The sequence below is a fragment of the Lactuca serriola genome, chromosome 6 (assembly GCF_051521515.1).
Source record: "Lactuca serriola cultivar US96UC23 chromosome 6, Lser_US96UC23_V15, whole genome shotgun sequence".
Lineage (NCBI taxonomy): Eukaryota > Viridiplantae > Streptophyta > Magnoliopsida > Asterales > Asteraceae > Lactuca > Lactuca serriola.
Window position 1 is genome coordinate 47,089,325 of NC_136413.1, and position 13,620 is coordinate 47,102,944.

Consider the following 13,620-nt stretch of genomic DNA (forward strand, 5'->3'; position numbering starts at 1 on the left):
TTGGGGTAATGAATAAATGGTGTTGACTTATTTAAAATGAAATTTTTACTCGGTATTGTTTGTGATGTTAAAGTAAACATGTATACACATGTTAAATTGACATAGTCTTGTAGTCAAAAGTCAGCATAGTCTTAGCTTAGAATTAGGAGTATTTATCTCAATTTCCATCTCTTTTTCTTTGTATAAATAAGTGTATTTACTTGAGATCAATATACAATACAGTTCACACTTCATTATAACATTGAATCAAGAAATACAAGAATCATACCAAATGATTGATTACATATCAACCTTTAACTCAACGGAACCCTAATAGAGCTTCTTCGAAGCCATAATTCGTACATAACCATGTAAAAAGCATCATAATCAATAGGAACACTATGCCATCTAAAATGTTTTCTAACATCAAGAACATTACTTTGCAACTTTGCATACTCATCATTACTTATACCATTAAGAATCCTCTGTAAAGATGGTATATCTAATGTCGCAATGATTATCGAGAAGCTTTTCCAATTTAAAATGTCAGCAAATGGGAGATCATAGTGGTTTGCTATAATCACAGGGACACAACCATGATACAATGCATCACCTATGCGAGCTGTGTTAACTGCATACCCCTTCACATGAAAACAAAACTTGCTATCCAAAAGTGAGGCTTCATAAGATGTGTTTAGGCGTCCCGAATGCACATATATTTGTGTATTGTTTTGCCATGTTTTCAAGAGTTTTTCACGAACAGGAGAGTTGATAGATCCTGCAAAAAAAGCTAGTTTCTTCCTGCAAATTTGTTTCATTTCTCAAGATTCTATTAAGAAATAGAGCTAATCACGGAAATTACCAAAAAAGGGAAGCTTATATCACAAAATAACAACTTTTTAAACCTTTATCGCATAATAACTAGCGAGATGAGGTAAATTTTCACGAAAATGATGTCCTTTCATGAATTGACATAAATTTTCAAGGAATAATGCAATATAATATTTCGAAAAAATAATGTTATTTTTATGTTTGATGTTACCTTTGGGATGATGTAATATTACGGGGATCATCTTCTATGCGAGGCCAAATTTGTGGCAAAGATGCGTCTTTATGAGGGACATAAGCAGACTGGAAGTAGCTCGAAGAACACACGACTTGAATCGCGTTTCGTTTAACTTCATCTGCTTTGTTAATGGCGACACGTCCGATTGAATGGCAAGAAACATAGAAATGGTCAGCACCACCGGTTCGATTCCAGTATGGGTATTTATGGCTGATGTTAAAAACGTATTCTTTGATGAAATCCTGGATACCATCGATTCCGATCCTTGGATCATGTCGTAATCTTGCAATTGAAAAGGGTAGAAAGAATAGATCTGCTATTGAGGGATCTTTGGTTATGAAATGACTGTTGTTGAGTGATTTCTTGAAGAAACTTTCGCTTGCGTAGTTGCCTTCGGGTTCGAAATCCACTGGTAATAGGACATTTGCGAACGGGTCGGATCTTTGATGCGGGTAGACGAAAATTTTGAAAGTCGTGTTCATTTTGATGTAGTCTTCTTTGAAGATGTCTCGATCATGGAAGACATTTTCATCTTCAACACCTCTTCCTGGATTTTTGATCACATATTATCATACTCTAAATCAAAATTGAAGCGAAAAACTATACTACATTCAAAGTGTTAATGGTATGGATAGATAATTAATTATTAGCGTCGAATTGAAACAGAAAACAATAAGAAACCTAAAATGTGAAGCAGGTTCGTACCATTGGAGCTGGGTGAAGGTTTCGCAGCTCCGGCGTGATCCGCCGTATGCCCCAAATCGGAAACCGGGGAGTCAAAATCGAGACTAGATTGGGGCTGATTTGCGTGAGTTTTGAGAGAAACCCCAATAGGGTTTTGAAGGAAATGAAGACGAGAATTGCGATGATGAAGATGAGAGGTGAAGATGTTAGAGGTTGATGAAATGTAGAAGAGAATGAAGAGAGATGTAGTGAGAGCTAAGGCGGTGGGTATGAAGAACAAGCTTCTAAGTGAATCGGAGACTCGCCGGCGGGAGAGTGAGTATAGTAAGAAAAACGAACGTGCCATTGCCGGAGAACTGAATTTCCGGTGGGTTGATTAACGGCCACCGTAGATATTAATGCAAAAATGGGTCACATTGACTGTATGCAACAGTGTGTTGGGTGCATCACACCTTTCAACTTCACTACTATTCATATTCGTTCTCACAATCTTCTTAACTTTGGAAACAATAAGTAAATACAATATGAGAAACAATCAAAACTTCCATTGTCGTCCAGCGGTTAGGATATCTGGCTTTCACCCAGGAGACCCGGGTTCGATTCCCGGCAATGGAATTTTTTTCGCTCAAAACTGTCATTCTTTCGGAGAGTATATATCCGTGTTCATGGGCCTATTTATTTTTATTTAATCCAAATGAATCATCAGATTTATTTTAATATTTCGTCATAACAGGTAAACTATTGTTTATTTCAATTTTCATAGTTTTCTTTTTCATCTGTTTGATTAGTTAGTCATTTTTTTTCCCAGGTGTGATTTATTCTTTCTTCAATTTTGTGTTTTGTTAGCTTCTAATAGACAAAAATGTAAAATTGGTCCTGTGGTTTTAATTTTTTCTAGAAAATGTCCAAATCTTGAAAAAATTGGCTACATAGTCCATTTCACGATCTTCCGTTGTATATTTGGTCCCTCCAAAAACCGAAAAAACTATTATACCATTGTAATATTTATTTTCTATTTTTAAATACTTTTAAAATTATTGTTATTATTATTATTAAATATAGAAATGAGTAGGGATGTCAACGGGGGCAAACGAGGCGGGGAGTGCATCTCCAGCCCCCGCCCCCGAAAACATAGAAATGTTTTCGGGTGCCTCGGGACGCAACCCGCATGGCCAGGCATGCGACCCGCATGCAGGGTCAGAACCCCCAACTCGACCAAAATCTAAACTTTAGTATTTTATTCATAACTTTTGCATACTGACTCAAATTTATGCGTGGTTTTTGTCTACATTCATATTTTTACATGAGGATTGATTTGAAACAATAAACTTAGTAATGAAACCTATGAGTGGTAGTTTGATCATTTTAGTGATTTATGTCCATATTATATAGGTAGTGTTTGAAGAGTGTTACTCTAAGGAAAGGAACTAGAAGAAGACTAGCTAACCTTCATGTGATTAAAGTGAGTACATGCTGGAATTTACCCACTTTGGGGTACATGGAAAAATGATTTTATGATAATGAAATACCAATGCTTTGATATATGAAATGCTTTGAAATGAAAGTGTTAAATGCTTCTGAAAAGAATGTTTTGAAAGAATGCCTTAAAAGTAAGAATGTTGTGAAAGCAAACAGTGCTTTGGATGAACGAATGTCATGATATGTGAAATGTGTCTTTTCAAGCTGTATCTTTCTAGTAACCTATACTAATATAAAAGATGATGTGAGTATTGATAATGGGGGATGTGAAAGATAAAAATAAAGTAAAAAAGGCACAATGAGAAAGCTAAAAAGAAAGTAAAAAAGGGACAATGAAAACTATCCGGTCCATGATGCCTCATAAGAGGTCTAGAGGAATCTACGGTGGTACCTCCTATTCGTGAAGTAGACATCCTGATTAGCATGATGCATGGGTGGATTGCATTGTTCTTTCCACCTTGGTCTAGACTTAAGAGTACCTTAAGTATAAAAAAAAATGGCAACGGTTCAATACCGAAATTATCCCTTAATGATAAAAGAGATTGGAATGTGGAAATATGCCTTTTGAAATGAAATGAAAATATATGAAATGATATTTATGATGTATATGAAAAGAGTTTTCGTTGAAAATGCTTGAAAAGGTTTTATGGTCTAAAACTATGTTATGTTATGTATGAAAAGATTTTTAATGTAAATGCTTTGAAATGTTTTGGGTCACAACCCCATGTAACTCACGAGACATTATTGTCTTACATATCTCTTTTTAGTGCCATGTATCCTAGGTTATATCAAAGGATAAAGATGATAAATGGAAGTAGAAGTTAAGAGATAATGAATGGAGTAGAGTTTGTTAAGTTCTTTATTAATTATATTAATGTAATTCTTATTTGCTTGCTATGGTTGTATGGATGCTTAATGGTAACACCCAATGTTTTAACTATATATATTTTTGTGGGACCGGGTTTTTATTAAATGTGAGTTGATTCTCGAAAGATTTTATATCCATAGCTTTGAAAAAGTTTTGAAAAATTTAGGGTGTTACATGAGATGGGATGGTGTTTGAGAGATAAAGAGGGAAAATATATGTGGGGTTTTCTTTATTTTTTAGTTGAAATAGTGAGGAAGAATATGATGTGGGTGGTTGTTGGGTTCGAAACTTATTAATCATATTTCATTTGAACCAATTTCATTTGATTTAATGATGTCGCTACTTTTAATGGTTTTCATAATCAATCTTGATCATGATCTTAATCTCATATAACTTTCTTGTTGTATCGACCTAAAACTTGGACGATTATTGGGATACTTGAGGAAGACAATGTAGGGGGAATGGTAAAAGAGAGAGGTGGATGAGTTGGGTATGGGTCCCATATTTATATAAAATAAAATTTTAATTTAAATATAAGAAAACATAAAAAAAATATCAGGAGGACAATTTAGTCTTTTTAATTTTCTGAGGGGCCAAACACATAAGGGAAGCAAAAGGACCATCTATCCAATTTTTTAATGGTTTGGATGTATTTCCTGAAAAACGCAAACCATATGGACCATTTTTGCAGTTTTCTCTTTCCAATATTTGTAGTTATTTACGAATTTGACTATTTAACTTTCAACCAACACCCTCAAGACATAGTTCACTAAGGTTGAGCGGTGTGGGTGCTTTAATTATCATTAACGTCCAACATGCTGACATCAAACACCACAAACTTTGTAGGCATTGTTGACAGGAAAATATTTACAGCTGAAAATATGGCTAGCATTTACATATGAACTAGCTTATATATATATATATATATATATATATATATATATATATATATATATATATATATATATATATATATATATATATATATACGATCGAAATTTTAAGAATAAAAATTTTCGTTTTTAAATTAATAAAATTATTATCCAAAACATCATCATAAAAATCATGGTGAAACAAGTCTATCAACATCATCACAAAACATCAGAGTAACATAAAATGCAGAACGAGATGATGTATGCACTTCAATCATCCCGGGCTCTTTCCATTTGAAGCAGATGTACCTAAAAAATATAAACTAAAAACCATAAGCACAAAGCTTAATGAGTTCTCCAGAATACCACATACCATACATAATAAACATATAATGGGCCCCGCCCGACATCGAACCCCACTCGGTATACAGATTTGTCAGTCATGGGCCCCGCCCGGTATACATATAAACATATAACATATAAAAATATAACACATGCAATAATCACAAACATAAATAGCATACAGAATGGGCATCAGGCCCCGCCCGGTAAACATATAAACACATAACATATGCAAGGGTCACACATACATCTAGCATCCTAAACATAAAAACCATGGGTTGGCATTGGTGCCTTTGACCCGCTAAACACGGTGAGGAAGCTCACCTCTAGCTACTGAAACATTGAAATGAATCTCGGTCTGCTGGTCCAGAAAAATCCCCGAGCTATCATCATCAAAATAATATCTAATTAATAATTGGATATCGACCCATAACCAAGAATCTAAGCTACTTAGCCCATAACTAGGGTAAACGACCATTTTACCCTTTTTATTACTTGGTCCAAAACCAAGGCCCAACCCAACTACTCAAAAGAACTAAATCCTAAATGGCAACCTAAAGCCCAATATGGCCCAATCTCCCAAATTGGGCCCAAAACCCATCATGAGTTGAAATCCAAGGAAGCCCAATGTACTAGTAAAAAGCGCAAATCATATGTCAAATGGCCCATCAAGGCCCAATCTTCTAAGTCCAAATCGTGACCCAAATTGAAAGTCCGCCTGCTGAGTATGTAGGGCGTACTTAGCTCGTACGCTTAGCATACTCCTTCCGGGGCCAGTACGCGCAATGTACTAGCTGGGTACACCCAGCGTACTCCCCAGATCACCAAGCCCTTCATTAAGCACTTAAACAATTAAGACCTTTTGTCAAACTCTCAGATATGGTCCCTAAGGGTGACTTAATACGTAAAGTTGGCAACTTTACACCCGTACATGGATTAATGGAACCCAACACTAAAAAAAGAAGCTTAATAAAGCTCTTAACACTTGCATGAAACAAAATCTATCACAAAGTTTGCATTTTTATGAACGAGGGACCTCCATGGAGCTACGATCTAACATCGATTGCTTCTGGAGTAGATCAAAAGCTCAACCTTAACTCAAAAGACTCAAAAAATGCATAAATAACTCCATAAAATAGATCTAGCACAAATGACCATCATAATGAGAGCTTTTTACCTCAAAAGGCTTGCAAAAGTGAACGTAACTCTGGATCTACAAGCTCAAGCTATTCCTCCAAGTGTTCCTCTTCTTCTTCTTCACCATAAAACACCAACAAACTCACTTTTAAGCTCGAATCTCACCAAATGAACTTAGCTTTTCGCTTTCAGGGTATAAGGTGATGGAGGTTGGTTAATAAATGTCTAAGAGGTGGTTTAAGTAGTTTAAATAGGGTGCAAACCCTAATAATGATGGTTTTCCCAAGTCAAGCATACGCCCAACGTACTCCCACGTACGCACAACATACGTGGGTGAAGTCGACGATCAACAAGGAGCTAGTACGCTAAGCGTACTCGTAGTACGAGTACGCCCCGCTTACTACCCAAGGATCAAAAATGAAGACAATTTTGCAAAATAGGGTTAAAAGGAACTTACCATATTACGAGTGTTACAATATATATATATATATATATATATATATATATATATATATATATATATATATATATAAATTCATTTTTACCTATAAATATATAAACAATTACCAAGTTTATATACCAACCTCACTCAATCTATTTTAAATTTCTATCATTTATTCCATTTTATACAAGCGAAACTTAGAAAGTTGTGGGTTTTACATAATACTTGTCTTGTAATTTGTTTTGAGCATCTTATATGTGCATTTATTTAGGATGAGATTATAATCGTGTGGCCTGTGTATATAATTTCGACTTGAGATATTTGATATTCCTAAAAGCGGGATATTCTCCATAAGAAGGTGCACGTATGGACTAGCTATCTCTCATGTGGTATAGCGTGATGGTTTCATTTTGTACATAGTTTGTAGAATGTGCAATAATTGGATATTTATGTTACGTGCTAAGTGCTAACTATTCATGAGTTTGTTTTTGTTAAGGGAGCTGATCTGTGTACAACAATTTTTTTCCATACACAACAATTGATGGTTTAAAATGTTGTATTGTACAACTATATAATGCATGAATTGTTGTGTTCGGAAAAAAAACTGTTGTGTACAAATCACTTCCATTTTGTTAATCATCATTGAATATTTGGACATTAGATTGGCATGAGATTAAGGAGTAGAAGCATACTTATTTTCAGGCATGTTTTGTCGAATCATTCCCTTTATATATATATATATATATATATATATATATATATATATATATATATATATATATATATATATATATATATATATATAACTCATAAAAGTTGTTGATATTTATCAACTAATGATCATCATTCTCTTTTGGATATCTTGGAAGTATTAAACATTATCCTATGGGTCTAATAACCCATTTGACTTTCATGGAGTTTGGATGTTTTCAAAACAATATTTGTATGTTTAACTATGAGTTTGTAATTAGGACACACATAAAACTTTCTACATGAGTTTTTTTTTCAAAGATGTCTATCTTCTTAAATTCGAAGACCATATAGGGTGTACTTGAGTCAAGAAAACTCAAGCGACACTCAAAACCGACTCAGAAAATACCCGAAATCAACCTGGTTCAAGACAAGATGATTTGGGCACGAGCTCATATATAATCGAGTTGAGCTTTAGTATTGGAATGCTCGACCCTTAAAGATCATGATGTTAACTGAGCTTAGTTATATTTATACTTTACCTTTTATTTTTATTCATATTTACCTTATTTTTAGTTACATTTCCATATTTATTCTTTAGTAGTGTCCATAATGTTTGTAATGTTCGTCACATTTATATGTTTTGTTTTGTCTTAAGTAAAAGTTGTGATGACCTTAGGCCTGAAAAAAAAATAGACCTAATAATCATGGTTCCTAAAATTTGTGCTTGAAACTAATAAAAAGGTTGTCAAAAAAGTATAAAACCTAAGGCTAGAGGGAGTAGTAACACCCCTAGCACCTTGCCACATCATTTTTTTTAGTGACACATCATTTTTTTGGCTGCCACCTTACTAGCACGTATTTCATAGCATTTAATACGGAGTAGTAACACTCTTAACACTTCATTTTTTATTAGGTAAAAAAAGGTTTTTTTTAAATAAAAAATTTTGAAACTATGTTTAATTAAGCTTGGATCCGTTCAAAGACTAGCAACCAATCACCTTCACCTAATTCTTTCTCTTTCCTCTCACTACACCCTTAGCGAGCTTCATAGCGAACATTGAGGAGCAGTGTAGCATCTCCTAGCGAGGCTATTGGCAAGAGGGGTGGCGAGGCCACTCCCTCAAGCCTAATTAATACATCAATTTTGGATTAAGTTGACATATATTTATGAGAAATTGAATAATCTAACCCTTACAAATGACAATTTTAATAAAAGTAACCAACATTTTTTTTGGTAAAATGACCATGTACTCCGGAACATAGCATTCCGGAGTTCTGGTCTCTGTTTCTAAGTTCCTATTTCGGATTATAACTTCAGTTTTTTTTTCCGTCTCATATATATATATATATATATATATATATATATATATATATATATATATATATATATATATATATATATATATATATTAGGTTAATGTGTTTCTTATATTTATTGTATGCTACAATGCATCAATAAGAATTTACTAAAATTAAATAATTATTTAATCAAATAAAGATAGATATTAAATGATTTCCATAACTGTATGTATACTAAATGATATCCATAATCAAAATTCTCATTTTATTGAAACTAATTAAATTTGTCATTAATGTCAGCAATAACATTATTTGCGGATGAATTCGTATTTAGGTTTTTATATATGGAGTCATGTTTTGTTTCAGGACACACTCACTTAAAATAAAATAAAGTTGCATGAAATATGAAGAATGAAAGTGTATTATACTAGAATACACTCCCATTCTGCTAGAATACAATCTCATTCTTCTGGATACAAATTCAATATGATAGAATATTATTACTGACATTAATTGTGAATTTAATTACTTTCCATAAAAAAAAAGAATTATAATTATAGATATCATAATATACATATAATTATGGAAATCAAATAATATTCATCTTTATTTGATTAAATAATAATTTATTTTTTACTAAATTCTTATTGGTGTATTCTAACACACAATGAATGTGAGAAACATTTGAACCTCTCTCTCTCTCTCTCTCTCTATATATATATATATATATATATATATGTGTGTGTGTGTGTGTGTGTGTGTGTGTGTGCTTAGAAACTTACCTTCAACCAAGTAATTCGTAATTATGTCTTACAAAACTGCTCCAAAATGAGTTTATCAGAGAGTCAGCATGAAGAAAGCTTTAACAACATGTCTATTTACCTTCACAACCTTAGGAAAACTAACTCGCTTACTTACACTCACATCAAAACTAATTTGATAGATCGTTTCGAAGCTTGTTTTGTGGCTATTGGATGGGTGATATATATATATATATATATATATATATATATATATATATATATATATATATATTTGTACTTTTCTATTATTTCTTTAAAAATGATAATGTTTCTACATTTAAATTAATTTGTTTTTGTTCACAAAAAATTACAAGTCCTTACATTCATAGGCTGCTTCTTGCATGTGCTCTTCATAGGAAGTGTCCCTGTAAGAGGGACTACCTAAAAACAATGTTTGTAGCGGTTGCTATAGACATGAACAACCAGACCCTCCCTATAGCATTTGGTCTGACCATGGAAAATAATCTCTACTGTTGTACCCGGTTCCTTATGAGGTTAAGAGAAGCTTTGAGACAGGGTAAGGAAGTATTGTTCATAACAAATATTGAACATGTCATTAGTTCTTGCATGAAGCATGTATTCCCTAATTCTTATTATGGGTATACTCTAAAAGTGTGTTCAAGTATATGTACACAAGAGGCGTATCTGGCAAAGCATTACAACCTTTGTTCTGGATGACATCCAGGTAATATATTATGTCTGATTTTGAAGATGTCACAACTAGAAATTTTGTGCCTTGTAATTACAACACATAAGTAAAATTTTGAATAAAAAACGTAAGAGCATGTATGATGCTTACTTTATGACATCAAAATTTGCAATCAAATACACCATACAAACATTACAAATGGTCAATAAGCAATTGGAAACCCTAAAAGTTCTTGCTTAGGTCCATTTTGGACTAGGACTTCCTTATTGGGCTCAATGGACCAATAAGCTTCCAATTTGACCATCTTGGGTTTAGAACTCTTAAATGGGCTCTAATTGGACCCATTTCCATTTAATTCAATATTTTGGGCCATATTGGGCCTAGAATGAAATAAAATACCCTAATGGACCTTATTGGGTCACAACAAATTTATATAGCCCTAATGGATCATAAAAATCATTCCTTGATTTATTTGGGCCGAAAATTACATAATTAAGTCATAATATGGGCTTAAACACAAGAAGCCCAATATTCTTCCTTTCCTTTCTCCTCTTCTCGGCCCAACAACCCAACATGGAAGAGGGTTGACTTTCATTTGCCACCTCTTTATTACCTCTTGGATCTCCATGCACTAACTCATGTTCCCATGCACACATCACTTCACTCACTTCTCTTCCCCCTCTCTCTTTTTCCTTTGGCCGAGAGTCTCCCAAACACACACACTTCACAACAAAACTCTCTCTAAATCACTCAAGACTCATCCCTTCTTCTTCATCCAAAAATCTCGAAATTTTGCTTGTGTTTCAAGAGGATTTCACAAGATAATCATCATCCTTTGGTAAGTTTTCACATGTCTAAGTTACAAAACTCCTCTCTCATGTAAGATCACTTATTCTAAACAAGTTTCTGGTGATCATACTCCTAGAAAACTCCTTAAGTTCGAGATCTTCCAAGGAGGCTTGCTAGGATCAAGTTTTCTTCATTTCTTCCAAGGAGGCAAGCTGTTACAGTTCATACTCATGTCAAAGTTATCATGTCAACTCTTTCATCAAGACAGGTAATTCTTGCTGGTGACTTTTAAAAGTATTAATATAAAATTGTTATTTTTTGTTTCTAAAATAGTTTCTTCTTTGCAACAACCAACTTTGAGACATCTTAAAGTTATTCTATGATTTTCAGGTGAAATTTTACTCATTACTTTACTTTGTTTCCCATAATACCAATATATTAACTTTACTTTGTTTTATATTTATGGAACCAATATATTAACTGGTGCTGATCTTCGTAGATTAAGCATGGATGCTGCAAGAGAGGTGCTTATTAAATTCAATGTTCCAGAAGAACAGATTGCAAAACTGACAAGGTGGGTTAAAGGGTAGCTTTTATTTGATAAAATGATATAGTTTAAATGTTTCTTATTTCTTTTTTGCTGGTATCGCCTCTGTATGATTTGGGCATAATGTGTTTTTTGTTTTTTTAGCTTTTGCTATAATTTGCTTATATTATAGTAATCTGATTTGGTTATAATCTGAAGAACATAATGTTTTTTTTTATTTTCTTTTTCAATCTGATTTACTTGGTATTGCATCCTAATCATATATGACGTTCAAGAATATTTGACAAATCTAGTTCAATTCAAGGTTAGAAAAGTTAGCAGCCAATTAATCTTGGAATGAATTTTTTAGATGAAGATGTTCAGAAGTATATTAATGAATGATTATCATTTACCTTTTGTTGTTTAAAGTTAAACAAACTTACAGTGAAACTATATCAAGCATCTAAGCACCATATTTTGCAATTGTTCTTTTCTATGGTTGTTGCACTTTTTCTCAATACATCATCTTTATTCATTGTAGTCCAATTTCATGTTCATCTTCACTGTCAATAGATGGAGGTATGTCTGCACCCAAGCCAAGCCCTAACTTGATTAGCATTGCTATTCGTTCAAATGATTCGGTTACCTGATGATATGTTCCCTTACCATGTCCCTGTAACAACAACAAAATCCCAGAAAAACCCACTCCTAACAGCTCACACTGAATGCAAAGTCAACATTGACCAGCCTGATCCAAATCATGAAAAAGCATGTACTATACCTAATAAAGAGACTAAGGAACATGGTGAGAAAGAAAAAGACACATCAGAAGACACAAAACAAAGAGAACATGATCAAGATGATAAATATTGTGATGCAACACATCATTTTTCCCAAAATAAACCCCCACGTACTCTTTAAGACTCTGTAGCTGAACTCTTTCATCAGGGTATCTACTAGTCCCATCTGGATGTTGTTATAAAGGTATTGCATTCTTTTGAACAATTGATTTCATGTCCTTATTGACCCTTTGTATGTTGGAAGATGTACATGCTCAAATGCTTTGTCTTCGTGAGAAGGTGAAGGAAAGATTGAGCAACTCAGATGATTACCAGTCATTTTCGAAGTGCATTGCAGAGTATTGCACAAAGAGTATTACTCGGCCACAATTGCAATCAAGGGAAAAATTATATACACAATACACATTATTTAAAGATTTATTCTTTTTTGTTTCTAGTATCTGCTTCCTGCTTTATTGCTAGATATTTGCATTCGTTGTTTGTGTATCCATAAAACTTCTAGATGACTTTTTGTGTGGTATCCTTAGATTTAATTTGATAAATTAAAGAAATTTTTATTTGTTTTAGGTAAATAGTTTGCTTGGAGTATATTCGGATATTGTGGAAGAAGTCAATGAGTTTATAGATCACAGTGAAAAGACAAGTAATTGTACACATTAGTTCTTATTTACATTTATATGCCTAATAAGAATCTATAAATCTTCATCTAATAATGTATGTATATATATATATATATATATATATATATATATATATATATATATATATGCAGATAGTTCTTCCCCATGAGTAAGTTTACATATAATTACATATATCCTAAACCCAATGACGATTTTACCTAAATGCCCCTCCATGTTATTTCCTCAGTAATGTAGGATGTTAAATTGTTTTTTTTTCATGACTCTATAGCATGACTTTGACTAGCTTTGGCGGGATCCTTATGGAGTCATGGACATTTACCTGGAGTAATACAGGGTAATGATGAGGGTATCAAAAAAAAAAAACTCATTTACTTTTCTAACTGTGAATGTTTTTTCATATTTAACCATGTGCTCATTTTTAATCTCTCTTTCTCTCACTTTGTTGTAAACAGTTATTTTCTGCTTTTGGGTCTGTTTTAAAGATAGCAATGTTTGACAAAAATGGTGGAGTTCAAGCTCTAATTCAATACCCTGGTGAGAGTTAATTAATT

General features: G+C 33.1%; 1 protein-coding gene and 1 non-coding gene across 2 annotated transcripts; one reads left to right on the forward strand and one right to left on the reverse strand.

Moving 5' to 3' along the window:
• Positions 1-212: 212 nt before the first annotated feature.
• Positions 213-2,222, reverse strand: LOC145059083 (putative glycosyltransferase At5g03795). The gene is made up of 3 exons (XM_079006949.1): positions 1,751-2,222; positions 1,022-1,592; positions 213-780 (listed from the first exon to the last, which is right to left on the reverse strand). Exons 1-3 carry the CDS (start codon positions 2,073-2,075, stop codon positions 294-296), a joined length of 1,383 nt encoding a protein of 460 aa, XP_078863075.1. The 5' UTR covers positions 2,076-2,222; the 3' UTR covers positions 213-293.
• A 50-nt stretch (positions 2,223-2,272) lies between these two features.
• TRNAE-UUC (transfer RNA glutamic acid (anticodon UUC)) lies at positions 2,273-2,344 on the forward strand. Its single transcript has one exon. It is a non-coding gene; the product is annotated as a tRNA-Glu (tRNA).
• Positions 2,345-13,620: the final 11,276 nt, after the last annotated feature.

What these genes read in the sequence shown, in the direction of transcription:
- LOC145059083 (XM_079006949.1), bottom strand. Translation starts at nt 2,075, where the DNA reads ATGGCACGTTCGTTTTTCTTACTATACTCACTCTCCCGCCGGCGAGTC. An exon ending in ACCTTCACCCAGCTCCAATG is followed by an intron (nt 1,593 to 1,750) that starts GTACGAACCTGC and finishes TCAAAAATCCAG; the next exon opens with GAAGAGGTGTTGAAGATGAA. An exon ending in AATATTACATCATCCCAAAG is followed by an intron (nt 781 to 1,021) that starts GTAACATCAAAC and finishes ACAAATTTGCAG; the next exon opens with GAAGAAACTAGCTTTTTTTG.